We start from the raw sequence: 27,999 nt of genomic DNA, 5'->3' as shown, positions 1-27,999 counted from the left end.
ATCAATTAGTTCTAATTGTCTATCCTCCTTATATAGTCGCTTGTAAATTTAAGTTTAGGGGGAAAAGGTGATTATATTGAAACCCCGAAAGTTAGCAAAATATGGCCAAAATCACTCATCTGAAAATATAAAACAGAAAATAACAAAACAAAACCAGAAGGGATTATATTGGTTGACATCACTTACATGTCCAAGAAGGTTAAGATTGTGGTAATCCCCTATTTCTCTCATCAGTCACTATCTCTAATGCCAAAACACCAAAGCTATACACATTTGATTTTACTAAAAAGAGTCCATCAATTGCATACTCCAGTGGCATGTAATCACTGCAAAAAATTATTCATTAAATGAAAATGTTTATGGATAGCAGTTGCAATTACAATATATATGGAGATTCTTACTATGTTCGAACCACTCTGCTTGTTTTTGCTCTAGTTTCGTCTCCTCCAAAAATTTTAGCCATGCCAAAGTCAACAATCTTTGGATTCATCTCATAGTCCAATAAAATATTGCTAGCTTTTAGATCTCTATGAATAATCCTCAATCTGGAATCTTGACAAAAATAAAAATAACCTTCGAGCAATCTCATTGATAATGTGGAAGCGCTTTGGCCAATATTAATATGCTTCGATTTGGATCTGCAAGTTTAACATCAAAGTTAATTCATGCTGGGGCTGTCAATTATTTAAATATTCACTGAACCCGTACAACAATTTAATTTCTTTCTACTTTCGTTCAAAGTTTTGTAGCTTAACAATATATTTTTTAATTAATTGAGACGTGGAGAATTCAAGTACTCCTATACAATGATCAAACCATCAAAAAATTATCAGGAAATTTTTTTTTTTGAAGTAAACCACTACCCTACGAAGCCCACGTATTTTTGGTAGATTTTATATTTTTGTAATTTTCTTTTTGTCTACGTCTCCCACCGTCCCACGCCTTGCTTTCAACCAAGGAACCAACCTACAGCCCACACGTTTCGAGTTTTGACCATAGTTCTTTTAGCTGAACAAGGATCCTTGAGTTTTACATGGTTCAGTTGTCACCTTTTGCCTTTCGTATCGTTCAAGTTCCCTTCCACTATAATATGGTCGATGAGGGTTCCACGAAGCTATCTATTTCTCTTTTGAGAAAGTCTAGAGACACATCAACGACAGAAAATTGATACATGTTGATGGCACCGATTATTAATGGTATGTAAAAAAATTGATATCAATAAATGTTGGGTGCACTGCACCATAGGTCCAGCCCATATGTCTTTTCAAGAGCTCATTTAATGAGCATGTTACTCTTGTCTTCCATGACTTGTGGAAAGTCTGACTTCTCTGAATGAGAAGTGAGTCAAAGTGCGTTGGACATGCTGAAGGAGAAAGAACAGAAACAAGCAAAGGTCATTCGGCCAATGAGATTTTGGTTGAAGCAGAGTCAAAGGAGGTGGCTTGCATTTATTGTGATTTAATGTGAAGAGTGTGGATGGAAGAAAAGAAGAAAAGGTCAAAGAAATAAAAGGGCAAGGCCATTCGGCCATTTGGAGCAGAGAAAAAAGAGAAGTCCCGGCAAGTGAGACTGAGTACAGTGCACTCTTGAATAATTGTACGAGTGAGAGCAACCAAAAGGGAGGAGAAAAATATAGAGAGCAAGAGAAAATTGTGAGAGATACACAGTAAGAAAAAGAGCCATGAGTAAAAAAAAAAAAGAATTTTTTTTTTCAAGTTGTATTTCTAAGTATTGTAATTTCTATTCAATATAGTAATATTATTCGGAGTTTGTCCCGTGATTTTTTACTTCAAGAAAAAAGGGTTTTCACATAAATTTTTGTGTTCTTGTGTGGTTATACTTCCGCTGTGCTTGCTGAAATTTATTCACAATTATATAAAATTTTTTCTCAACAATAATAACCTAGATTAGATGAGAATTAGGAAAAACTTGTCAACTCAACAAATGTGAAAAAAATTGTCAAATTACAAAAAGTAATAAAGCAGGTCCCAAAACCAGAATTTTTTTTTACCCTTTAATTGATCATAAATTAGTTAAACACGTGAATAAAAATTAAAAATAAACAATTTCACACTTCTTCAACCTAGGTTTTCATACTTTTTTTCCTTCTTGCCCTTACATTTAATCATGGTTTTAAAAACCGAACTGGACATCAAATCGTTTTTTTTTTATTTTTAATTTTCGGTTTTTGACCGGTTTTTTCCGATTTTTGACCAGTTTTGATGCTTTTAACCGGACCGGACTATACCGATTTTTTCGATTTGAACTGGTTGGACCAGCTGGTTCGGACCGTTTTTTAAAACAGTGCATTTAATAGACGAGTTTGTAACGTATGTTTGTACTAAAACTCTTTTCCTTTCTTTCCCTGTGCTTGTGTTTGTTTGTTTGGTTTTTTTTTTTTAGGGTAATTACACTTTAACTCCCTAAATTATACTCCAAATTACACTTTGCACTATAAACTTTCAAAATGCATTGCTAGCCCCCTAAACTATATATAACATGTCATAATTTTCCATACAAGTTAACAACCTAATTGACGGTGGAGTATAAAGTGAAACATGAGTTATAGTTTAGGGTAGTAATTAAGTATTAGGGTGCAAAGTGTATTCATTGGTATAATTTAGGATGTTAAAGTGTAATTTTTCAACAAAAAAAAATAAATTTATTTAGCGTTGATTCATTAAATGACCAAAAATAATTTTGATTTAACACACCCTACATTGACGTAAGCATAAAAGTTTGAAAATTTTGAAATCATCCATGAACGCAAATCTTTCATGTTTCCATATATTCTCCATCCTCAGAGAGAATTAGCATGTAATCTTGGTGTTTTTAGAAAGCTTAGCCAAGGAGGAACAAAACCCCCCATGGTTGGATTGCTAGATGCCAATCGGGAGTACAATTTCCTGGTGACACAAAAGTTTCAAAAATTTTATATATATATTGTAAATACTTTTTTACTTGAATATGAATATTTGGTTCTAACCCTAGCATAACCCTCTTTTATACCACGTAAGATTTAAAGGCATACACATATTAGATACGAGAATAAAAATGATCAATAGATTTATTTTGATTTATTTTAACATCTTATTTGTTGTGAAAATGTTTGAGATTTTGTTGCCTTAGTAGAATGACTCTCAAATAAAACTTGACATAGTCCAAAATTAGCTACTTTATATTTTTGGAGCTGACCGATTTTTGGATGAGTTTGGTTCAACTTTTTGAAATTATGCTTTTTGAAAAAGTGGGGTTTTAAAAAGTGTGGTATGAAACTGGGTTTTTTGTAAAAACTAAGTGTTTGGTAAAAATTGTTAAAAAGTGTTTTTTGAAAAAGCTTAATGTTTGACTAGTACTTATAAAAGTGGCAGTTTAAGAGATAAATTACCAAAAATGACAATGTATATATAAAGAGAATTCTTTGTTTTAATTACCTCTCTTAATGCAAGTTATGGACACAATATTTTCACAAAAATTTCACAACAAAGTCTATATGACAAGTTGTTAATGGTAAAAAAAAAAATGTCACTAGTAAATCTAGATGAGAATTAATAACAACTTACTATGTAAACTTTATTATGAAATTGTTATAAAAATATTTTATCAATAGTACTATTTTTTTCCTAAAGAAAAATAGTACTAATTTAAAAAATTTAGATATATAATAAAATGTCACAATATTTTCACTATATTAATTTAAAATTAATCTTTGTAAAATAAAATTTTATTAACACTTATCTTTTAAATGAGTTGTTCTAGAATTATACATGTACCCACAATTTTTTCTCCACTACATACTCTATAACATCACAATTGTAAAAAAAAAGTTATAAAATAATCTATGTTACTAATCTCTATATTTTCTTTCACGTTGCTTTACCCAAACCCAAAACTCTTTTAAACTTTTTCTTTCACTTTTTTCTCATCCACTCGTGCACTTCTTCCTCATCTTCTTATTTTCCTTTTCTTTTATTTTCCTCCATTCAAAGCCCCACACACTCTTCCATGTTCCTACTCTCGTCTTCTTCTCTCACTCCCTCTCTCTGCTCCATATTTTCCATTTATCAAAAACTCTACCGAATTCAAATGGTTTTTTGAGATTAGATATGTAAGACGTAAATAAAAAAAAAGATAGAAGAGAAGAAGAAGCAGCACAGGAAAAGAAGAAGAAGCAGAAGACGAGATGCCACATCATAACAGCATAGAGGAGCAGAAAATATTATGGGCAATTTAGGGAAAAGAGAAACTCACCAACAGTAATATTTTTGTTTTGAGAAAATGTGTTTGTGTGTTTTGCAACTGTAGCTCAAAGCTGCCGTACCAAAACGTAAAAATCCTTTGAGCTGGAAAATACACTTTTGTATAACTTATTTTTAAAAAAATTTACCAAACACGTGTTTAGAGGGTTCGTTTGAATAGAACTTATTGTTGAAAATTGAAAACACTGTAGTAAAATAATTTTTAAATGTGTGAATAGTATTGTGGACCTGTTTTTAATATATTTTTTTGAATAAAGTGCTTATGGGTCTCATGAACAATGAATAATGAAAACTGTCTCATGTACCGTCAAAGAACGTGCATGAACAGTAAAAATTACTGTTCATGCACGTTGAAAAAAAAAAAAAAAAAAAGAGAAGAAAACGCAAAAATACAAAACGCAGCCACTATCGCCGGATCCAAACGGTCACTGAGTTTTGGGTTAGAAAACGACGTTTTGGGCTTTTGGCCCACTTAAAGTCAAAACATACGGTCTCTTTATATGTCACAATTCAACCCGTGTGCATGATATGCAATTGGTTACACATGCCCACATGAAAAATAAAAATTAAACTCACAGAGCCACATACTATTGTCATGACAAACACAAAAAAATTGAACACATTCAACCACAGCAACCACGCACACACACGTTGCACACAAAAAAACCCACAAATTCAAGCCTCAAGCCTCAAGCCTCATGGAAAATAACCACAGTATGAGAAGAGAGAGAGCAACTTACCCGTGAATGCAGATGGCCACAGTGGTGGTAACAGCGTCCCAAGCGGCGAGAAGGTGTGCTGGAGCGAAGGAAGAACAGAGCTCCGGATCGGCTTCTCTTCTTCCGTGTATTTCCGTGGTTCAGAGTAATGGGTTTCCTTTGGTTTAATGGATTATTGGTGGGTGGGTGGGTGGAGTTCATTGAAGAGGAAGAGGACAGATTATTGATGAAGAGTAATGAAGATCTGCCACGGTAGTTGGGAGAGAGAGGGGCTGTGCGAAATTAGCCGTTGGGAGAGAAGAAAGAAATATCCTGCTACTGACTCAAAACGTACAACAGTGAAGAAAAAAAAGCACAGAACAATGAAGAAAAAACAAAACAAGAAAAGGAAAAGTCCAACGCGTTAATGACCAACGCGTTTATTTTGCTTTTGGTGTCCATCTACAGTAACTGAAAGTACTGTGCACTTGCGTTAAAAATATTTCAGCTGAGAAGCTCTTGCGTTTTCTTTCTTGCGCACTGTAGCCGTGGGACCCATACTGTGCTGGACGCAAACGCCAAACGCAGGCCTCCAGACGCTATCCAAACACTACCTAAGAAGTAAGAATTCATGGAATTTGCCAAAAATAATTGATGCGTAAAGCATACTCCAAGACCAAGTCCATGAATCGCAACTCGCAAGATATTATATATATCACTTTCTCTTAACGAAGGATTAAAAAAAAAAAAAACTCTCTCTTAACAAAGAGGCACTATTACCAAAGAATCAATGCTAGTCTTTAAATCTCTTTCTGTGTTCTATTTATTTTCCTTCTTAAGATTATCTGCTTCATTTGACACTATTACTCCAAGTCATTCCATCAGAGACGGTGAGACTATAGTTTCAGCTGGTGGAACCTTTGAACTGGGATTCTTCAGTCCTGGCAATTCAAAAGGCCGATACTTGGGAATATGGTACAGGATATCTACTGAAGTAGTTGTATGGGTAGCTAACAGAGAGGCTCCAATTGGTAATCACTCAGGAGTTTTGAAGGTTACAGATGAAGGAGATATTATTCTTCTCAACAATACAAATAGTATTGTTTGGTCATCCAATACGTCAAGAGCTCCAGCGAGTCCAGTCGTGCAGCTCTTGGATTCAGGAAATCTTGTTTTGAAAGATGGAAATGGCAATAACTTGAACTTTTTGTGGCAGAGTTTTGATTATCCCTGCGACACATTACTGCCGGGAATGAAGTTGGGAAAGAACTTTGTAACAGGTCTAGAATGATTTTTAACATCTTGGAAGAGCACAGACGATCCTGCTAAAGGTGAGTGTTCGTTAAGAATAGATACTCATGGGTTGCCACAGCTAGTTGTAATGGAGGCAGATATAATAAAGGCTAGAGGAGGGTCATGGAATGGCCTTAGTTTTACAGGATATGCTCGGTCAATGCCGAATCGAATATTTGAGTATCAATTTGTGTTGAATGAGACTCAGGTATATTTCGGGTATACACTTGTGAACAGTTCAGTCTTTTCAAGACTTGTAGCTAACCCATCTGGCGTTGTGGAACGCCTCACGTGGATGGATAGGACGCACAGCTGGGAGATCTACTTTACATCCCAACAAGATCAGTGTGAAAATTATGCCTACTGTGGTGCATATGGTATCTGCAATGCCAATGGCTCCCCTGTATGTGCATGCCTGGAAGGATTCGTGTCCAAATCTCCAAAAGATTGGAATTCAGTAGAATGGTCTGATGGTTGTGTTCGAAGGACTCCACTGGAATGCAATAGAGATCGCTTCCTGAAATACACGAATGTGAAATTGCCGAACACATCTTCTTCCCGGTTTAATACAACCATGAGCCTCGAGGAATGTGAGGGAATGTGTCTGAAAAACTGTTCTTGCTTAGCATATACAAATTTAAATATCAGCGGAAAAGGAAGTGGCTGCTTGCTTTGGTTCCGTATCTTGATTGATATGAGAGTATTCTCCCAGGGTGGGCAAGACATATATATAAGGCTGGCCAATTCAGAACTAGGTACTTTTTACTTTTGTTGTTTGTTCTCTTTTGATTTTGCTCTTTTATTATAAATTATAAATACAGTACAAATTGAACACCTATATCGCTTGGTTTTCAATTGGTACTTTTCTTTTTTGGATGAATCAGTGAATTGATTAAAAGAAAGAAGCACGACACGATCTAGAACTTGGCTGAAGGCACAGTATTTCCTTAGAACAACCATATCAATCTCAGTATCTAGCTGCTAAAGACAAGCTAAACTGCTATTTTGTTCTAATTCATAACCAACAATCATGCCTACTCCCTTACAACTCACTAACTAATATTCTTGCTAACTACAGAGAAAGGAATACTCCATTTACAGCTAGCATAAGACTCTTTAGATTGAGTTAGGATAAGTCCCTTCTGTTGGGTACAATAAGGGAATAATAGGAGACTAAGAAGAAAATTTCTTACTTTTGCTTTGCATGGGGCACGGGTACAAAGAACAGAACTTGCTCTTTGTCTGTTTATTAAATTTTCATTTTCAATACACTCTGCCACAGCATTGATGGCTTCTATCATTCATCTTCTCTCCTATCCCCCCCCCCCCCCCTCCCAACATCTCCCTTCTCGCCTCCTTCCAAAAATGGGGTAAAATAAGCTGGACGTTTCAAAGTGCTGGAATTTAATAGCAGCAATCAGGAGTTCAATTTGAGTTTTCTTCTTCAATGGTAACAACTCAATGCAAGCTATAAACACCCAATGCATTTTACTTGGCTTTCGTAATCAATGAAGTAACCACTGTAGTATAATTACAAAATAATATATAGTTTCAACAGCTTTAAGCACCAACCGACTACAACTTCCCGGTTATACTGTCCACTGATTTGAATTGACAAGCAATTATTTGTTTTGAAATATGCTAGCAAATGTTCATTCAGACATTTTCCTGTGAGTTCTGTTAAAAAAATCAAGCACTGCCTCTCTCTCATGCTCAAAAAAATTCTCTTGCATTCCAGATTTCTCCATGAGATGTCTCTCTCATCTCTCTTTAATTCTCTAGTGACTTCAATGTAGAAGTGAAACTCAGCCATTAATTTTTGTAATAGTCTAGAAGGGGCTAGAAATTAAAATAATAAAATAATAATAAACTAAGACCTAGAACTCTAGTGGCAGAAATTAGATGAAGCTTCAATGTCGGTTACTTAACCTACCTCATGCTTGTATAAATAGGAACATTTGGTTCCCACTTGGGTGTGAGACTTGTGAAGTGAAAGGTGAAGTAGAGTGTGTGAGGTGAAGTAGTGTGAAGTCAGGTGCAGTGTGAAGTGTGTCATAAATCACCAAGTGAGACATGCAAGGTGATGTGCGTGAGGTGAAGCAAAGAAAATAAAGTCAAGGGTTAGTAGCTAGGTGTCTAGAGGTAAGGTGTAAGGCATTAGGTGTGTGCTAGTGTATTTGAGGATAGTGTGTGTGAATGCATAAGTGTTGTGTGTGCACCAGCATAATATCAGTGGTGCTTGTAAAGTGTTGTAATTCAAAGAGTCAAGTTTTTAAATAAAATGTTTTTGTTTAGTGTTTTGTTCAACAATCTGGTATCAAAGCGAGGCGGTCAGGGACTGTGTTTGTGGTGTTTAAGACAGTAATTTTGAAGGTGTTTGTTAGGACATATGTGGAACTTGTTAGCATATGTAAAATAGCTAATCCTTTAACAAAACACATTTTACTTGTAATTGGGTAAATCTAGGATGAGTTTAGTACTTCAAGGAACAAGAGTTTAAGTTTAGTATAAAAGTCATGCAAATCTGTCCAAGAAACAAGTGAAGAAGTGTTGTTCATTAAAGCTCGATAGATCATATCTATCGAGGTTTAATGCTAATGCTAATGCTCAACAAAAGCTGTATTTGTCAAGAATTACAAATTTAGCTTTCCAAATCTGATTTCACACATATCCAAGTGTATTTGTGTAGGTTTTATTTTCTCACAACCCTAAACATATATAAGGATTATTTTAAGGGCCGTCTCAACTGATGCAAGGTGATTATTCATGCATATTGTGATCGGAGACAATTTGCTCTAGTTCATCATATTCTTTGTAGAAGCTACTGCGTCTTTGCACCAAGGGTTTTGTAACCAATGAGCTTCTTGATCTTTATCGTTGGATGAATTGAAGAACTTTGCAGCCAACATCTTCCTCAAGTTGGTGTGTTAGTCATGTACTTAGATTCGTGCATTAATTGGTTAGTCACATGCTAGGAGTTGTGCATTGAAATGAGAGATTGTCACTACATCACAAGTCCAATTAGGTATTAGGGTAAGGGTTCAACTGTAAGTTACTATTAGGTACTGAGATTCCTTTTACTTGTAACCGCTTGTTTTGATAATATTGAATTTTAGGGAGTGGTGACTTTAAATTCATCCAGTGGGGTTTTGCCTCGGTAGTTTTCCCCATTCGTAAATAAATCACCTATGTCAAATTTATTTTCCGCTGCATTTAACTGAGTTGATGATTTGTTTGTGCTACCATTCTTATTGCATGTAATTGAATCTAATTCATTAATTTGGCTAATTAATTGATTAATTTACCAAAGTTGTCAATACATTCTTGGCCTATCAGTGTTCATTTTGCTCATGTACAATCTTGGACTATAAGGCTCGTGGTCTGGGACCAAGTTTATTTGGTAGTGCGATAGATTTCACCAAGTTGTGATGGCGGACCTCTAAGCTGTCGGTAGGATTAGAAAGCTCAATAACCAGAATTACAACACATGGTCAACTTGTATAAAGTCATACTTGTAGGGGCAAGATTTGTAGTAGATCATGGCCGATGAAGAAACCACACCTCCTGAGAACACCGAAGCATTGCCTAAGTGGAAGATTAAAGTTGGGAAAGCTTTGTTTGCTATCAAGACAAGCATTGAGAAAGAAATGCTAGAGCACATGCATCAGGCGTGTAGACAAACCAAAGGAAGCGTGGGCCATTTTTTTGACACTATTTTCAAAGAAGAATGATGTAAGGCTACAATTTCTTGAGAATGAGCTAATGTCAATGGCACAATGAGATATGATGATCACTCAATACTTTACCAAGGTAAAGTCTCTCTGTCGCGAAATCTCTAAATTAGATCTTGCATCAAATATTTCTGATTCAAGAATGAGAAGGATAATCATTCTAAGGCTGAGACCCGAATATAGAAGTTTCGTAGCTGCCATTCAAGGTTGGCCTATCCAACCATCATTAGTAGAATTGAAATTGTTAGTTGACCAAGAAGCATTGGTCAAGCAAATAGCTGGGGTCTCACTAAAGATCAACCCAAGAGAAGATTTAATGCAGGTTCTAAGAATAGAAATGATGAAGATAGAGAAGATGAAAAGAGCTATCAAGATCGAGGAGCTCAAGGAAGTTGCGACACTAATGAATGATCCACGAGTCCAAAAAAATCGTAATGTCAAGTGTTTCAAGTGTGGAAAAATGGGCCACTTTGCTCAAGACTGTTGATTCAAGTGGAGAACAGCTCAAGGAAATACAGCAATGTCCAGCAACGTAGAAGATGATAGCAAAGAAGAATGGGCTATTGAATCGTGTCTAGCTGTAATATAGCCAGTTGAAGAAACAAAAGATGACGAAGCAATGCTACCTATCTCAAAGGAAATTGAAGAGAAATGTCTGAGAGCATGTTGGAGTATTTTGGGAAAAATCAGTTCACGGTAACTGATGAGTTACAATCTTTTGAAGGTGAAGGTGAGCCAAAATGAAAACCTAGTCTCGAGTATGCAAATGCAGTAGTTACAGAAGATGACAACATACATGAGCCATCAACATATGAAAAAGCATCTCAAAGAGAAGAATGGAGAAAATCAATGGAAGAAGAAATTCAAACTTGGGACCTTGTGCCTAAGCCGAAGGATGTGAAACCCATTTCTTGTAAATAGGTGTATAAAGTTAAGACTCTTGCAAATCGATCAGTAGAAAGATACAAGACTTGCCTAGTAGCTCGAGGATTCTCTTGAAAATATGGGCTAGACTATGATGAAACATTTAGCCCAGTGGCAAAGATCACCATCGAACGTGTCCTAATAGCACTCACGGCAAGTAAATCTTGGAAGTTATGGCAAATGGATGTAAAGAATACTTTCTTGCATGGAGAATTGGATTGGGAAATTTACATGGAGTAGCCAAAGGGATTCGAGAGCAAAGCCTTGTTAGATTATATTTGTAAGTTGCGAAGAGAACTTTACGGGTTAAAACAAGTGTCAAGGGCATGGTACGGTGAGATTGCAGAATTCCTAATTCAAAGTGGTTATTCAATAGCTCCAGCAGATTCAAGTTTGTTTGTTAAATTACAAGGAAGCAAATTAGCCATTGTGCTTGTATATGTTAATGATCTAATCATCACTGGAGATGATGAAGATGAAATTTGTTGAACAAGAGAAAATTTAGTAGTCCGCTTCCAAATGAAGGAGCTTGGAGAGCTTAAGCACTTTCTTGGACTTGAAGTTGATCAAGTTAAGGATGGCTTATTCTTATGTCAGCACAAGTATGCAAAGGACTTACTTCAAAAGTTTGTGATGCTCAATTGCAAACCAATCTCTATGCCTATGGAGGTCAATACTAAGCTCTGTGCAAAAGAAGGCAAAAACTAGAAGACCCAGCCATGTATTGACAATTAGTAGGTAGTTTAATCTACTTAACATTGATGCGACCAGATATTTCATATGCAGTTGGAATGGCGAGTCGATACATGCAAAATCCAAGGAAGTCTCACTTGGAAGCAGTTCGCCGCATATTAAGGTATGTAAAAGGACCAAGCATGTGGAAGTACACTATCACTTTGTGAGAGAAAAGGTACTACAAGGAGAGATAGAAGTGTGTCATACTAAGACAAAGGACCAAGTTGCAGACATATTCACTAAAGGACTTAATACAACAAAGTTTGCAGACTTTAGAAAGCAACTTGGTATGACGACCATGGAGAAATTGAGACAGAGACAATCTTGAGGGGGAGTGTTAAAAATCAAGCACCGCCTCTCTCTCATTCTCTAGAAAATTATCTTGCATTTCAGATTTCTCAATGAGATGTCTCTCTTTAATTCTCTAAAGACTTCTATGTAGAAGTGAAACTCAGCCATAAATCTATATATCTAAAAACTGAAGTGTAGCATTTATCATTGCTATGCTCCAATTGAGCCACATCATCGACCATGTCACCTTTTTTTTTCCTTAATTTTTTAAACAATATTAATGTATAAATAAATAGTGCAACTTTACACATTCTCTAACTCATTAAATCCAACTCACCATGAACAACCTTACACATTCTTTAACTCATTAAATCCTACTCACCATTAATTCATCCTTCTTTCAATTCTCAACTCTTCATTTTCCCCTTCAAAATCGTTTTGCTCTTTTGAAATTCAAACCCTTCAATTGCCACTCCTGTGATTAACTATGTTATTTTTAGCACTATAAGTTTACAGTTGCTCTCTCTACCTCCACAAAAGTTGCCAAAGTGGCATCAGATTTGGAAAGTCCCCTTGAGGTTTATTCTTTCCCTTCTTATTTTTCCCCCACCTTTGGTTTTTCCATTGGATTTCTAAAGTTTGTGGATGATTTTTTTTTTTGTGAGTTGCCGACAATGTGATCACTTTGGGGCTATGGCTGGCTAGGTTTGGTTTGTCGGTTATGAGAAGGGTTTTCAAGAATTAGAAATATCTACAACAACTTATTACTTCATATTCATGTTGTACAATTTTTTTTTATTATATATTTGTGCTTTACCCGTTCAATTTGTTTATCTTTGACATTTTAGTTTTCTTAGATTTGACATTTGTTTAACTCTATGTAAAAAAGGAAGAAAAGAAAACCAAAGTTTGATGTTTTTACCTATGATTGTTTTGAAACAATAATAGAGTATTCGTTGTTATTATACTTTAATTACTGCTTTCATATGTTTTGACTCAATGGTTCTTTTTTTTTGTGGAACCTTTCTCAATTTCTGTTTGGCTTCAACAAATATTATGTTTAGCAAACTTTTTCTTACTATGTGCAGTACATAATAATTTGATCTTGCAGTTCAATAGACAATAAAAAATCTACCTCAAAAGTTTGGTCACGAGGAAATAGAAAATCTCAAAACATGATTGGGGGTTTAATTTTTATCTGATTTTGATAATGCTAAATGTGGAATTTGGTTCTTGCAAGGTTTGGGATCATTGACCTAGATACATGAAAGTTTGGCAATGATGGATTCTTAAGTGGCCAAAGACATTTCTAAGGAACTTTAAGAGAAGAAAGAAAGTTTTTTTTTTTTTTCAAAACGTCCATTATTATACATAGTATAGATATGTATAGACATTGCTTTTTGTTTTTTATTCTACATTGATTTCATGATTTAGTTATTAAGAAAAACCCAAAATAATAGAATGGAAATGGATAAGACTTTTAAAAATAGTTCAATTTTTAGAGAATAAATTATACATTATAGCATATTACAAAATAATTATATATTTTCGTGCATCGCGTGGATCTGCGACTAGTTTTTGTAATAGTCTAAAAGGGGCTAGAAAATAATAATAATAATAATAATAATAATAATAATAATAATAAACTAAGACCTAGAACACGTGGTAGAAAATAGATGATGCTAGAAGCTTCAATCTCGGTTACTTAACCGACCTCATGCTTGTATAAATAGGAACCTTTGGTTCCCACTTGTGTGTGAGACGTGTGAAGTGAGGTGATGTGAAGTAAAGAGTTTGGTGAAGTAAAGTGTCTGAGGTGAAGTAGTGTGAAGTCAGGTGCAGTGTGAAGTGTGTGTCATAAAGCACCAAGTGAGAAATGTAAGGTGAAGTGTGTGAGGTGATGTGAAGAAAATGAAGTCAAGGGTTAGTAGCTAGGTGTCTAGAGGTAAGGTGTAAGGCGTTGTGTATGCTAGTGTATTTTAAGGATAGTGAGTGTGAATGTATAAGTGCCATATGTGCACTGGTGTAATAACAGTGGTGCTTGTAAAGTGTTGTAATTTAAAGAGTCAAGTTTTCAAATAGATTTTGTTCAGGGTTTTGTTCAACAAGTTCCTGGAAAGGGGGGGGGGGGGGGGGAATTGGGGATAAGAACCAACATTTGTAAACTTAAAGAACATCTTTTAGATGTTTGGTTGGGGAAGTCTGACACAACTACAAGCTATATAAGATTGCACTAACCCTGTGAAAAGTGCGGGAAACTTGGTGGTTGCATGGAAACTAGGATGTTGTGGTGCTGCATCCTACTGCTTTATCCACATTATTTCTTCCTATTTATGCTCGAGCTAAATTCTCTTTTTATGAATTATACTCGGCAAGCTGCAGGTACTTATGAAGCTGGTAACAACAGTATTTAAGTTCCGACTCAATTGTAATTTGAGGAATTATGATCAAAAGCTGCATATATGTTCATTTATTGACTCTACCTCTCATTTTCAGATAACATTGGGAAACATGGGCCTTCCAGCAAAATAAAACAAGCAGGAATCATAGTCGGCTCTGCTCTACTAGTCATGGGAATTCTTATACTTGGATTGATATTATATTTGTGGAAGAAGAAACTTTGTTTCAAGGGTAAAGCTATAAGACATGAACTGATAATAAAGTTTACATCAAAGAAATTTCAAATTGAATGACTTAAACCTAGAAATGCAATAATACCATTCAAGTTATTCATGCCAAATCCATCTGCTTTAATTTCAGTCAGAAAAAAAGATTGCAACCATGAAGGCGGGAATGAAGACATGCAGCTACCCGTATTTGATTTTATGACCATAGCTAATGCCACCTGTAACTTTTCGAGCAAGAACAAGTTGGGAGAAGGTGGCTTTGGACCTGTTTATAAGGTAAACAAAAGCATCCTAACTAGGTTAGCTATCTTCTTTGGTGAAATTCCTAATCTTTTGATTTTTAGGGTACACTGCAAGAGGGGCAAGTGGTAGCTGTGAAGAGGCTTTCTACCAATTCTGGACAAGGATTGAATGAGTTCAAAAATGAAGTTCTATTAATTGCCAAACTTCAACACCGCAATCTTGTGAAGCTTCTTGGTTATTCCATTCAAGAAAATGAGAAAATGTTAATTTATGAATACATGCCTAACAAAAGCTTGGACTCTTTTATTTTTGGTTTGTGATTTGACCTTTCTAACTCCATGGGATTAAGTTTAGTATTGTAATCTTCTACTAATAAAATTGCTTGTTGAGAATTCAGTTAGGACAATACTAACATAACATGAACATAAAATTGGTCAGATCATACAAGAAGCAAATTACAGGATTGGCAAAACCGCATTGACATCATTGGTGGCATTGCGAGGGGGCTTCTCTATCTTCATCAAGACTCTAGACTCAGAATTATCCATAGAGATCTCAAAGCTAGCAATATCCTGCTTGATGATAGTATGAACCCAAAAATCTCGGACTTTGGCTTGGCTAGAACATTTGGGGGAGATCAAACCGATGCTGAAACCAAAAGAATTGTTGGAACGCAGTAAGAATACTTTAACTTCTTATGTAGTTTACACTAGATTGCAGTAGTTATATGTCTCCTACCATAACTTTGCAATGATATTTTGCAGTGGTTATATGTCTCCTGAGTATGCGGGGTATGGACAATTCTCTGTTAAATCCGATGTCTTTAGCTTTGGAGTTTTAGTGTTAGAGATTGTTAGCGGAAAAAGAAACAGGGGATTTTGTCACCTTGACGACAGCCTTAATCTTCTTGGACTTGTAAGAATGAAGAGTTTTATTCTATTAATATACAGTGTGAAATGAAGTTGCAGTTTTAAATAGTATACTTTCTCTAATCAAATCTTCAAATGACCTTTATCAATCATACAATGCGCGTATTATTCTTATTATCCAGCAATAGTCCAGGCTAAATAGAAGTTCACATTAGCCACTGATATATATGGTTTTGATCTGTTTTAAGGCCTGGAGATTATGGACTGAAGATCGGGCAATGGAACTGATTGATGAATCTATAAGCGACATCTGCACTCTATCTAATCAAGTGCTACGATGCATTCATGTGGGCCTGTTATGCGTGCAACAAAGACCAGAAGATAGGCCAGACATGTCATTTGTGGTTCTGATGTTAAGCAGTGAGATTTTGTTGCCTAAGCCCAGACAACCAGGTTTCTATATGGAAAAGGCTCTACCTGAAGCAGATTCTTCATCAACAAAGCTTGAACCATGTTCAACCAATGAAATTACCGTCACATTGTTAGAGGGACGGTAAAATGTCAACACTTTGTTCAGGACTCAACAGCTGTAGTATAGAGCAAGGGAGCTCTTAATCTAATGGTTCTGATCAATCTAATTAGACCTTATATGGAACTATATCATGTCTCAAACTGAACGTTCTATCCCGTGTTGGTTCTAAATTCATTAATTCCTTCTTTTATGTATGCTATATATTACATTTGAATTAGTAGAAGTTGTTGAGGATGATGAATTGAACAATGAAACAAACAAATAAAACTTTAGTGGCTTAGAGTTACAAAGAAAATGCATAATTCTACAGAAACAGTGTTTCCATAACCATCTTGCTCGACCCTTGATCAGGCCTTCGCTCAAGCAAAAAGATTCATTCGGCTGTTAGTCTAGCCTCGATCAAGCGCCTTATGGCCCTACTTGTCCTTGACTGTCTCCACTTGACCTTCAAACAACCTCTGCTTGACTCTTGATCAGTCGAGATTGGCTGATTGTCGATATGCACTCTCAATTCACTCATCGGAATTTGAAAGTATCGAGCTTAGCTCAATGTACTCTCAATTCACTCAATTCGATAGCACTATTCTGTGCGCAATAGTCTTGCTCGAGCTTAGCTCGATGCTCGATAATGTGAGCCACTGAAATTTCAGTTTTAATTCAATCTTCTCCTTCTTTTACTTTGCAAAAATAAGATTACTTACAAATATGACAACCTATATTTTTATATATATACAATGATCCCAACTAGGTTGTAATTTACATATTCAATTTGTTTCTAAAGGAAAGGAAAGTTTATCATGTGTAAAGGAAAGTTTCACTCTACCTAAACTTTCCTTTAGTGTAATAGTCACTAGATCTCAATAAATTATGGTGGCCAAAACTGAAACCAAAATTCTTTTTCTTAGAGCATCCACATCAGTTTGTGGATAGTCATGTATAATGCAAAAATTCCTAATTTTACACATTTTGAGCAAAAAATCTCCTATATCAGTGGAGCTAAAACTGGGTAAAATCATGCAAAACCATCCACGAGCTACAGTAACCGTGTAAATATACACGGCTACTGTAGCTCGTTTATACAATATTTTATCATTTTCTCCTTCGCTCCTTTTTTTCTCTCTCTGATCCGTGCTCAATAGACTCCATTCTCTCATCTTTTTCTCAACATAGAATATACACAGAGATATACTTTGCTCAACAAAAAAAAAAACATAGACATACACAAACAAACACAGATCGGTGCTTGACTGGTCGGAGCTTGTGGGTCTTGCCGTGGATCGGAGCTCGCGGACGCTGGATCGAAGCTCGCGGATCGCTGATCGGAGCTCGCAGATCGCCGATCGGAGCTCGCGAATCGCGATCGGAGCTTGCAGATCGCGATCGGACTCGCGGATCGCCGATCGGACTCGCGGATCGCCGATCGGACTCTCGGATCGCCGATCGAAGCTCGCAAATCGCGATCGGAGCTCGCAGATCGCGATCGGAGCTCGCGGATCGTGATCGGACTCGCAGATCATGATCTGAGCTCGTGATCAAAGAGGGAGTTGATCGAGAGGGAGAGGGAGAGTTGATCGAGAGGGAGAGGGAGAGTCTGAGAGATGGGTATAGAGAGAGAGAGAGAGAGAGAGAGAGAGAGAGAGAGAGAGAGCAAAAGTCAGAAATGAGTTGGGAGAGAGAGAGCGCGGTAATTATATGAGGTAGTTGGGAAAATAATAAAATATTAAAGAAAATTGATTATTTAATTAAAAAGGGTGGTAGGATAGATGAACTGATTTGGGTGTTTTGTAAAATTAGATGTGTAAAATAGAAAAAGTGGGTTTTTAGTGTAAAAGTGAATGTGTAAAATGAAGAAACTGATGTGGATGCTCTTAGGGTGGAGGAAGATACACACATGAAATGTCCTAGACGTACACCAAAAATCCACATGTTGTTAGCATCATTATGAACTTGTGCTATCTCCTAAATTGATGAGCATTTACAAGAGAAAATCTCACTCTTGTTTAAAAGTGGCACCACTTTCATACTTTCATAGGTGAAGTACCATCTTATGTCTATGTTACCGTCTTTTATATTTCATGAAATTTATTAAAGTATAAAAGTCATCCTCCAAATAGAAATTGTCAACACTAATCCATTGTGAAAGTTTGGTGGATCCTTTTGTTAAAAGTTTGTCTTGAGACTCGATAAGTCTAACATTCTTTGGAATAAGACTAAAACCATTTTTATTGAATCATTGATAGTGAGAACCCAATCTAGTGCACTCATGAAAGGCCAAACTTCTTGTGTTGTTGGAATCGCTTGTTCAACACAGGCTTTGCCTTCCCATTTTGTTTGTGTTACTGTTTCCCCAGCCATACGTATGTGAGTGTGAGAGACACGAGAGAATAAAGAGTGGATTATATATAGAGAATGTGTAAATGAGACGTGTGGTTGTTTGTAATGACTTATGTGGGGCTGTTTTATTAAGGAATAATAGTTTGCCTAAAGATGTAAAATTCGTAATCAGAAATTACCGATTTCACCCACCTTATCATTCACTCCTACAAAGTCATTACGTATCCTACGGGATTTAAGCAAACCGTGTGACTTGGTTGTATTTTAATAATTTAACTGGTTTTGTGAATTATGTGAAATTACATTAACAGGTCCATCCCATTGACTTCTTTATTGTTTAATATGTGATAATATGGTAATTTAAATAAAAAAAACCTAAAGAAAAAAAAAGGATAAATTGCAAATTATACCCATAAAGTTTGGAGGTGTAATTTCCTTATTATACATTTTGTTTTCAAACAAATCCTTAATTTAGAAATTGATATTTATATACCATATATTACCAAAAGTAAAAAGTCAACTATCAAATTTATATTCAAAGTTGTTACCGTGTGAAAACTAAACATTTAAAGGAGTCCAAATCTTCTATCCTACTCTTCTTACTCTACTATATACTCCACAAATAAAAACATGCCACATGTCAATCTAATTTATTAAATGCTAAATTTATGTCTTTTATTATTTCAATTTCCTAAAATAAATAAATAAATAACCTCTCATATTTAGGTAATTGAAATAATAGAAGGCATAAATTTAGCATTTAAAAAAATTTGATGGACATGTGGTATGCTTTCATTTGTAGAATATATAGTGGAGCAAGAAGAGTGGGGCAGAAAATTTGGACTCCATTCAAAGTTGCTAAAAACTATTTCCTTAAAAAAAAAAAAATTGCTAATAACCTAATGTGACTTTAAAGAGTAATACTATAGTCATAGACTATTTTACAACATTTTTATAAATGGTTGTTATGTTCACCTTCTTATTAATTTTCACCTAGGCTCACCATTAACATCATTTTTTTAATTTACCAATAACCACTCATCACATCAGCAGTTTGTAAAAATTTTTGAAAAAAAGTTTGTATCTCTAGCATTAGTCGATTTTAAATTTACCATATCTATTGAAAACTAAGATTTATTTAGGTAGGAAACAATTAAAAGGCTAAAAAAGAGGAAGGGAATTCTTATTTAAAAGGGGACCCTATGTGTGGGTCAACTTTAAGTAATAGACTAATAGTAATTGGATATCAAGTAATAAATAAGATTTGATTTAAACTTGAAAAATATCAAACTAATGACTAATGTCAACATAAAATAAATGGTTAATAAATGTTTTAAACAAATAAGGAAACTTTAATGGCTTTTAAGTACAATGAAATTGTTGTTTTTAGACAATATTTGCCCTATATAAGCGTTGCTAATGAGTTGTTATAAATTTATCCCTATGATACAACCGAAAAATTCTTAGGTAGTCTCGGAGTATAGTGAAATGGTACTCCCTCCTCTCACATTCATAGTGGATCCTACTATGAATTTAATAAGCGGACCCCACTATGAATGTGAGAGGAGAGAGCACCATTCTCCGTGCTCCAGAAGTACCTAAAAATTACTCGATACAACCAAACAAAAGCAATGTAAAAGTGGAAGGTTCATTTATTTATTTATGAAGGTTTATTCTTCTCCCTAAGTTTTAGCAATACAAAAAGGATATCATTACCACTTCTCCTCACTACTCTCTAGGGTAAGGTAGAAAGTTTTCAAATAAATTCAAATATTTCTAGAAAATTATTTTCCAGTTTTCCTTATATAGCTTTTATTATATAAATTACATGAATTACATTGTACAATATTAAGGAAATTATTTATAAGGAAAATTTGCTAATTAAAAAAATTCTAATATTTAATCGTGCAAATATCATAGAATTAGTTACAAAATACCCCACAAAGGAGAAATTAATAGGTCCACCAAAAAGACCGCTAACATGGTCCTCCCCACTAATGAGATGATGTCATCTATGCAAATATGTGAGTGAACTTCCTAATCGATAAAATAAAAAATAAAAGATTATCAAGTGATGTCACATTTGCATAAATAACAACATTTTATCGGTTAGGAAGTCGAGGAAGACCATGTGCAGTCCTCTAGATGAACTTAATAATTTCTCATTTAGTGAATATTGCTTGGAAATGACAAAGTAAATTGTCGTTCAAGAGAGAAAGAAATAGAGGCTTTAGTCCAACACTATAATTTAGCATATAACTATTAAAATATTGGCAATATAGATTTTTTTTTTTTCCCTTTTTTGTCAGTTTATAATTTTATCACTAAAATAAAAAAACTAAAAAATAAAAAATAAAAATAAAAACTCAAAATTCAGGTTGGGGTTGGATTTGGTTATCCATGGGTAAAAGAGTTGGGTAACAAACGAATATGGGTACCAATTAGGTAAGTGAATTAGGCATCCATGAGTAAAATTATTGGATCGGGTTTGGGTATGCTCGACCCATACCCAATCTATGGTCATCTTTAATTGAGACTACGAAGGTCATCGTGGCTAGGTGAGTCATTGATACTAGGTTTGGTTTTGAATTTTAGTGGCTGGGTTTGGTGTTGTCGGTTTGGTATTGGCCTAATTGGGTTTTAAAATTTTGTTTTTATTATAATGTGGGACCTACATTGTTTGAACTTTCAATCCCTAATTTGCCGTGAGAGGGATTTAAGTTTGTGACAAACAATGAAGGGTTTTATAACTTTTAAGTGAGACCTACCAACTCATTGTTTGGTTAGGAAAAAACGAAAAAGGTTTAGTTTAGTTAGGAAAGAATATTTGTTTTTTATGGGAGGTTTTCTTTCGTGGGGGGCGCCAATAAAGACTTTCTAATATAGTAGAGTACTATCATGGAATAATTTTCTGGTAGCTCGGGGAGGCCAGTTGCCTCCTCTTGCTCCTTTGGCTCCGCTCTATATATATAATACATATCCATACAATAAACACCACCTAATCTAGTATCAATTTGGACCAATTATAATCTCTTTTGATTCAATGACGTCCTCTTCAAAACCTAAATTGTAAAATAACATTTTCAAGTCTCATTTGTATAATACATTTAAATTACTAATTTAGTAACAATTAAGGTTTTTTATAAGCTCATGTCAACCCATTATATGTCTGACATATACAATAGATACTCAACTAATTCAATAACAATGCATCATGAATATAGTCAATGACGAATATTCAATTTAAGAGATAAACATAAATAAGGTTTTCATACATAAACACTACAAACACATCATGAATATAGTCAATAATCAATATTCAACTTATGGATGAACACAGCACAGTACAATAAGTTTTTTCATACAACACGTCAAAATACATAAACACTGCAAATTTTTTCTTATCGTTGTTGATACAACCAGAAGGGATTTTTTACATCCAGCACATACATCGTCACTCTCACAAGATACTTGAATCAGTATTTTGGCTTTTGAGAAAGGATCATATATATATATATATATATATATATGCTGTAGCATGACAAAATTTTTCATCTAACAATTGTAGCAACACAAATATAAAGCATGTAGGGCCAGATTTCACCTAGTAGATAAGAGGGCATCTTCCATTTTCTTTGCCATTGACTGGAGAGCAGTCTCAATATAAGAGATAAAATCTTCAAATCTCAAACCTTCAATTGGATCACAGACGAAGGACCACTCGATCTTGCACCCATTTTTGCCATCATCATTGATTGGCGACACTGTGGATTTCCCCACGTATGACTTCATACCGATGTTATTATCAGTAACCTAATAGCTCAAACACCGTTTGATGGAATCAATCATCAGTAGTTTCTCTTTGGCCCACTTGATCATCGTTTCCTCGTTGCCGTTGGACGAAGTCGTTGTTGTGGTGGCGACGTACCGGACCATTCCAGGCTGACCAAGGATCCCATCCACTTGGTAACATGTATCAATAGTAGGAAGCCATTTGTGTGGGTTGCAGAAGTCCTCCACCAGAGGCCAAACTTCTTGTGCTGTTGGAATTGCTAGTACAACACAGGCTTTGCCTTCCCACTTTGTTTGTGTTACTGTTTCCCCAGCCATAGGATAGGTATGTGAGTGTGAGAGACAGAAGAGAGACAAAAAGAGTTGGATTATAGAGAGAATGTGGATATGAGATGTGTGGTTGTTGTTTATATACGAATGGGAAATTACCAAATTCAACCACCTTACCATTGACTCCTAAACAGTCATTAGCTAGCTTTGAGATCCATTATTTTGCTTGGGCTAAAAAAATGGGTCCAGTATTTTGTGCTAATTGCCACTCACTGAAGAAATGCTGGAGGGAATTTGTATTGACCTCACCAGCTTTGCGTGTGAAGCAGCACATCCATCCAATTGTTGGGACATTTTTTTTTTTTTTTCTGGTTCAAAGCTTTCACATAATCTGATATGATTAACTGGATGGAGCAGAGATTGGACAGGATATATTAACTGGATGGAAGAGAGATTAAGTGCCATGGAAATGTCGATAATATTTGGTAAAACATATTGCCACACTCGCACGGTTATAATTTAAGATTTTTAATTTTTGTGACATGTTGATTATTCATTGGAAAAAAAAAATTCCAATATTAAATGAACTATATTAAATAAAAAAAAAACCAATTACCCCTAATCTAATCCTTTCTTTTTTTTTTTATAAATACCTATCATCTAAACCAACTTAAGGTTGATCTTGGGATAATATGTGGCATTTTATGGAATATATAACATGCTAGAAGCAACATGTGGGCAACTAATAAGTTTCGTTTTAGTACCAAAAAAATTGATAAATATTTTTTATTGACCAAATTGTAGGTATATACATGTTAATTAGAATCAAAATTGTATGATAGAATATTAAAATAAGTACTAACAAAAATTTATATGAAATTATCATGGTTTAAGTTAAATATAAGTTCTTTTTAAAAATTAAAAAAATGTTAAATATAATATTAGTAAAGGTAGAATTGTACTGTAGCAGCACATAGAGTGAGTTACATTTTAGTTTAGTAGGAAAATGCTAAAGTCACAAACTTTTTTACAAGTGACTGGCGTACTCGTAGTGAATGATTATTGGTAAGTAAAAAAATAATGTTAACCCATAATAATTTGTCATATTAATAATTTGTAAAAATATTATAAAATAGTAACTTTACTTAACATTTTACACATTTTTTCCACATATCTCCACTTGTACGAAAAAGTATTTTGTGTCAAATGATACCACATTATTCATATCAAAACCTAATAAATGAGAAATATGTATATAAAAATAATTACCTACTAACACATCTATACCAATATTTAAGAGGTTTCCCTCATTTGGAATCCTCAATTTAGTACCAAAAATACCCTCAAATTCATTCATTTCTAATGCTTAAATTATAGGGTTAGACATGTAAAATTCGTAATTTAAAAACTCCTAATTTTAGCTAAATTATAAAATAAAATAAAAAATCAGTTTTTTCTCTCATCTTCACATTACTCTCTCACGTTAGTTGTCAAGTACTAATATAACTTTGTCTTTTTGAAAAAAATAAATAAATAAAACTACTTCTTTTTTTCCATAAACGTACCATTTTTTTAATCATTACACTGTTTTTTTCCCGCCTCCACATTTCTCTCTCACATTAGTAATTAAGTACTAATACAACTTTTTCTATACTACTATTTAAGAAGCTTCCCTTGTTTTGACCATTTTTTTTTTTTTGGTTCCAAAATACCTGTACGTGCAAGTTAGATTTGTAAACTCATATGAAAAGTATGAGATATCTAACAGTACATTTTGATGAAAAAGCTCAAAAATGATAAAAATGGAAGTTTTAACATCATAACGTCGAGAGGAAAAGAAAGTAGTGCAATGAAAGTAAAGATGACAATGGGATGTACATGGAAAACCCTTTAGAAGGGATAAAAAACCACAGGTGAGCAAAGGTGAATGTCCCTTGCTCTGTCAAGCTTTCTATTATATTAAAATGGAGGCTTCTCTTGTATAGTTGTGGTGTTCTTACTAAAGGAGAGGCATTTTCTCTACCTCTCTTTCTTATAAACCTTCTACTATTTAAATAGGTTAAAACATCTTGGAATGAATTTCTCTACATAAGAGGTTTAATGGGAGAAATTATTAGGTCCACCGAGAGGACTGCTAACATGGTCCTTCCAACTAATGAGATGATGTCATTTATGTAAATCTGTGAAAGAACTTCCTAATCAACATAAGAAATAAAAAAATAAAAGATTGCCAAGTGATATAATATTTACATAAATAACAACATTTTATTAGTTGGGAAGTCAGAGTGGACGACATGTAATCCTCCTGATAGATCTAATAATTTCTCGCTTGGTAAATATTGCTTGGGAATGACAAAGCAAATTGTTGTGCATATGGAAGCTGTGAGGTGTTGAGGACCCAAGAACCCGAGGACCCGAGGAAGGGAAGGCCGACACGTATTAAGCAAGAGGAAACAAAGGAATAAGGAAATTTACCCGATGATACCCGAAGATGAAGTGGCATGGGCGCTGGTGACATAAAGGACATGTTGCAAATATCTGAATGTGGCAGGATAACTTAGAAGATTGCATTAAATGCCTGGCAACAACTCTTCTGGCCGCATTAATTAGAAAATACCAACTCAATCCGTCGCATTAATGTAGATATGACCTGAACAGTGCGGAATGCAAAGTTAGAACTTTGCTCCATTACCGACAGACAGATGTCGGGGAAAAGCGTAGTAGATTGCAAGGTGTAAGGCTGTGATGATAGGAGCTAATGATATAAATAGGAACCAAAAACTACGGAGGAGGGACTTTTGTTGTTGAACCCTCTCTACCAAATGTATTGTATTTGGACCTCTAGTGAATGAACGAGCAGTGAAATCCTTAAGCTGGTTTATATGTTTTTGGTCCTTACAATTGGCGCCGTCTGTGGGAACAACAACGTGATACATTCCATTTAGAAATATATGGCTAAGACATATCTAGAAGGGGAGGAATCAGTGAGTTCATGAAGCAGGGATGTAACTGTAAGTTTCCAGCAAGGAAAAGGGAAGGGACATACCTCAGCAGTGGCGGAAGCACATGACAGCGGCCGGGGGGCTGAATAGCGGTCACCAACTGAGGGGCATATGTCTCGCGATGAGGTGTTGCAACAAATGCAATCTGAGATAGCTTACTTACGCAAGCGTGTGGATAGTAGAAAACGGAGACGTAAGAGTCAGGCTTGTTCTTCCAGTGACAGTTCGGAAGCAAACCTTGGAGGAAATCAGCCCCCAGTGTTTGAGCCTACTCGAAGTGTAACCCGTGTCAGCGTATCTTCGGGTGTTAGGGCAAAGAAGGAGAAGGATATGAGGATGCCAGCTACTGATGGGATATATCATGATGATGGAAGCGATGCAATGGGTAAAGCCCTAAGGCAAATCGCCAAATCCCCTTTTGTGATCGGGATTAATAGAGCAAAGCTGCCTCGTAGGTTTTCTCAACCCATTTTTACTATGTACAACGGGAGGACTGACCCTATGGAACACGTCAGTCATTTTAGTCAAAAGATGGCCGTTTACTCGAACAATGAGGCGTTGATGTGCAGAGTTTTTCCCTCTAGTTTGGGGCCTGTGGCCATGAGGTGGTTTGATGCTCTGGCCGAAGGTTCTCTGAAGTCTTTTGAAGAGTTGACTATGGCATTTGGAGCAAGGTTCATAACTTGTACGAGGATTCCAAAACCCTTGGATGCTTTACTGTCTATGACTATGAGGGAAGGCGAAACACTCAAAACCTATTCTGACCGATATTGGGAAATGTATAATGAAATTGATGGAGATGTGGAGAATGTAGCCGTGACAACTTTCAAAGTGGGCCTTCCCACGGAGCATGGGTTAAGGAAGTCCTTGACGATGAAGGCTACGATAGATATGCGTCAACTCATGGACCGGATAGACAAGTATAAACGGGTAGAAGAAGACCAGTTGCAAAGCAAAGGAAAAATGAAAGTGTATCCGGAGAGGAAAGATCCTCGGGGAGGGGGGTTTCAAGGTAGTCGGCCTAAACGAGACTTTTCAAGCCGCCTGATGACTGCCGAAACGCCTCTAATTAATTCATTATTCAAGGAGCCCGTGCATCACATACTGGAAAAAATTCGGCATGAACCACATTTTAGGCCACCTAACAAAATGAGTGGAGATGCATCTATGAGAAATCAGAACCTCCACTGCCATTATCATCAGGATAAGGGACACACCACAGAGGAGTGCCGGACATTGCGCGATCATCTGAATCAATTGATTAAGGCCGGGAAGATCAATCATTTATTGGCAAAGCCGGATGGGAAAGGGGAACAATAAGGCACTCGGAAATATTGGGGTTGGGGTCATGCCCCTCAACCATCTCTAGGCACTATTAACGTCATCTTGGCTCAGCCGAGAGGAGAATTCGGGAAACCTTCTCGGGTCATGACCGTTCAAAACAGATGTGGGAATGAGGTCATAGAAGAAAATAACCAAGCAGATAAAAGAATGAAGTTCTCGGTGACGCCAATATTGGGATTTTCTGATAAGGATAAAGAGGGCACATTTCAACCCCACGATGACGTTTTGGTGGTTACGGTTCGTATCGGGGGATATGATGTGAAATGAGTCTTGGTGGATGATGGAAGTGGTGCCGAGATCATGTATCTTGACCTATTTAATGGTTTAAAGTTGAGAGAAGAAGATTTGGAAAAATATGACCATCCGTTGGTCGGTTTTGATGGAAAGCAAGTAATCCCACGAGGAATGATTAAGTTACCTGTGCAGGTGGAGGGTTCCGAAGTACAAGTGAACTTCATAGTTGTTATGGCCTACTCCCCGTATATGGCCATTTTGGCTAGGCCTTGGCTACATGCAATGGAGGCAGTTTCATCTACTTTACACGTAATGGTGAAATACCCTATACGAGGAAGCGTGGGAGTACTACATGGCAGTCAAATGGTAGCCAGGCAATGTCTGACGTCTGCCACTATTCGAACAGGTCAAGGGTCATTGGCAGGGGAAGTTCTTGAGACATCATAGCAATTAAAGGAGACTACTCGGGAAGTCGGTGAAGATGAGGATGGAGGCTCTGCCGAGCAGATAAACAAGGTATTCATAGGAGAAGATACAGAGAGATATTTTCAAGTCGGATCAAAGTTGCCGATACTAGAAAGGGAGGAGCTGGTTCAATTCTTACAGGATAATATTAATGTTTTTGCATGGACGACTTATGACGTACTGGGAATTAATCCAGAAGTTATTTGCCACCATTTGAATATTAACCTCATGCTACGCCGCGGAAACAGCCTCCTCGACGAGCATCTCAAGAGCATGCAGAGGCAGTTAAAAAGGAGGTTAGTAAGCTAAAGCAAGCTGGTGCGATCAAGGAGATCTTCTATCCTGAGTGGCTAACC

General features: G+C 35.8%; 3 protein-coding genes, 1 long non-coding RNA gene and 1 pseudogene across 4 annotated transcripts; 3 read left to right on the top strand and 2 right to left on the bottom strand.

The window, feature by feature from the left end:
• Positions 1-22: 22 nt before the first annotated feature.
• Positions 23-5,089, bottom strand: LOC142612683 (uncharacterized). Its single transcript, XR_012840171.1, has 3 exons — positions 5,000-5,089; positions 402-638; positions 23-326 (listed from the first exon to the last, which is right to left on the bottom strand). It is a non-coding gene; the product is annotated as an uncharacterized LOC142612683 (long non-coding RNA).
• A 37-nt stretch (positions 5,090-5,126) lies between these two features.
• LOC142612477 (G-type lectin S-receptor-like serine/threonine-protein kinase At4g27290) lies at positions 5,127-6,248 on the top strand. Its single transcript, XM_075784566.1, has 2 exons — positions 5,127-5,230; positions 5,798-6,248. The coding sequence occupies exons 1-2, from the start codon at positions 5,127-5,129 to the stop codon at positions 6,246-6,248; spliced, it is 555 nt and encodes a 184-aa protein (XP_075640681.1).
• LOC142612758 (G-type lectin S-receptor-like serine/threonine-protein kinase At4g27290) lies at positions 5,725-16,396 on the top strand. The gene is made up of 7 exons (XM_075784909.1): positions 5,725-7,005; positions 14,428-14,562; positions 14,692-14,834; positions 14,903-15,113; positions 15,240-15,477; positions 15,566-15,716; positions 15,919-16,396. Exons 1-7 carry the CDS (start codon positions 6,339-6,341, stop codon positions 16,225-16,227), a joined length of 1,854 nt encoding a protein of 617 aa, XP_075641024.1. The 5' UTR covers positions 5,725-6,338; the 3' UTR covers positions 16,228-16,396.
• Positions 16,397-21,838: 5,442 nt separating this feature from the next.
• On the bottom strand, positions 21,839-22,719 carry LOC142612966 (lachrymatory-factor synthase-like; annotated as a pseudogene).
• Positions 22,720-25,711: 2,992 nt separating this feature from the next.
• Positions 25,712-26,920, top strand: LOC142612476 (uncharacterized). Its single transcript, XM_075784565.1, has 2 exons — positions 25,712-26,285; positions 26,415-26,920. The coding sequence occupies exons 1-2, from the start codon at positions 25,712-25,714 to the stop codon at positions 26,918-26,920; spliced, it is 1,080 nt and encodes a 359-aa protein (XP_075640680.1).
• Positions 26,921-27,999: the final 1,079 nt, after the last annotated feature.

The sequence above is a fragment of the Castanea sativa genome, chromosome 10, assembly GCF_040712315.1.
Source record: "Castanea sativa cultivar Marrone di Chiusa Pesio chromosome 10, ASM4071231v1".
Lineage (NCBI taxonomy): Eukaryota > Viridiplantae > Streptophyta > Magnoliopsida > Fagales > Fagaceae > Castanea > Castanea sativa.
The sequence above is the reverse complement of the archived record's forward strand: the minus strand, read 5'-3'. Positions and strand labels throughout refer to the sequence as shown.

Coding starts and splice junctions, on each gene's coding strand:
- LOC142612477 (XM_075784566.1), top strand. CDS start 5,127: ATGGGTTTCCTTTGGTTTAATGGATTATTGGTGGGTGGGTGGGTGGAG. Junction 5,231..5,797: donor AGTAATGAAGATCTGCCACG/GTAGTTGGGAGA, acceptor TTCCTTCTTAAG/ATTATCTGCTTCATTTGACA.
- LOC142612758 (XM_075784909.1), top strand. CDS start 6,339: ATGGAGGCAGATATAATAAAGGCTAGAGGAGGGTCATGGAATGGCCTT. Junction 14,563..14,691: donor GAAGAAACTTTGTTTCAAGG/GTAAAGCTATAA, acceptor CTTTAATTTCAG/TCAGAAAAAAAGATTGCAAC. Junction 15,478..15,565: donor AAAAGAATTGTTGGAACGCA/GTAAGAATACTT, acceptor GATATTTTGCAG/TGGTTATATGTCTCCTGAGT.
- LOC142612476 (XM_075784565.1), top strand. CDS start 25,712: ATGTCTCGCGATGAGGTGTTGCAACAAATGCAATCTGAGATAGCTTAC. Junction 26,286..26,414: donor TGGAGCAAGGTTCATAACTT/GTACGAGGATTC, acceptor TGGAGAATGTAG/CCGTGACAACTTTCAAAGTG.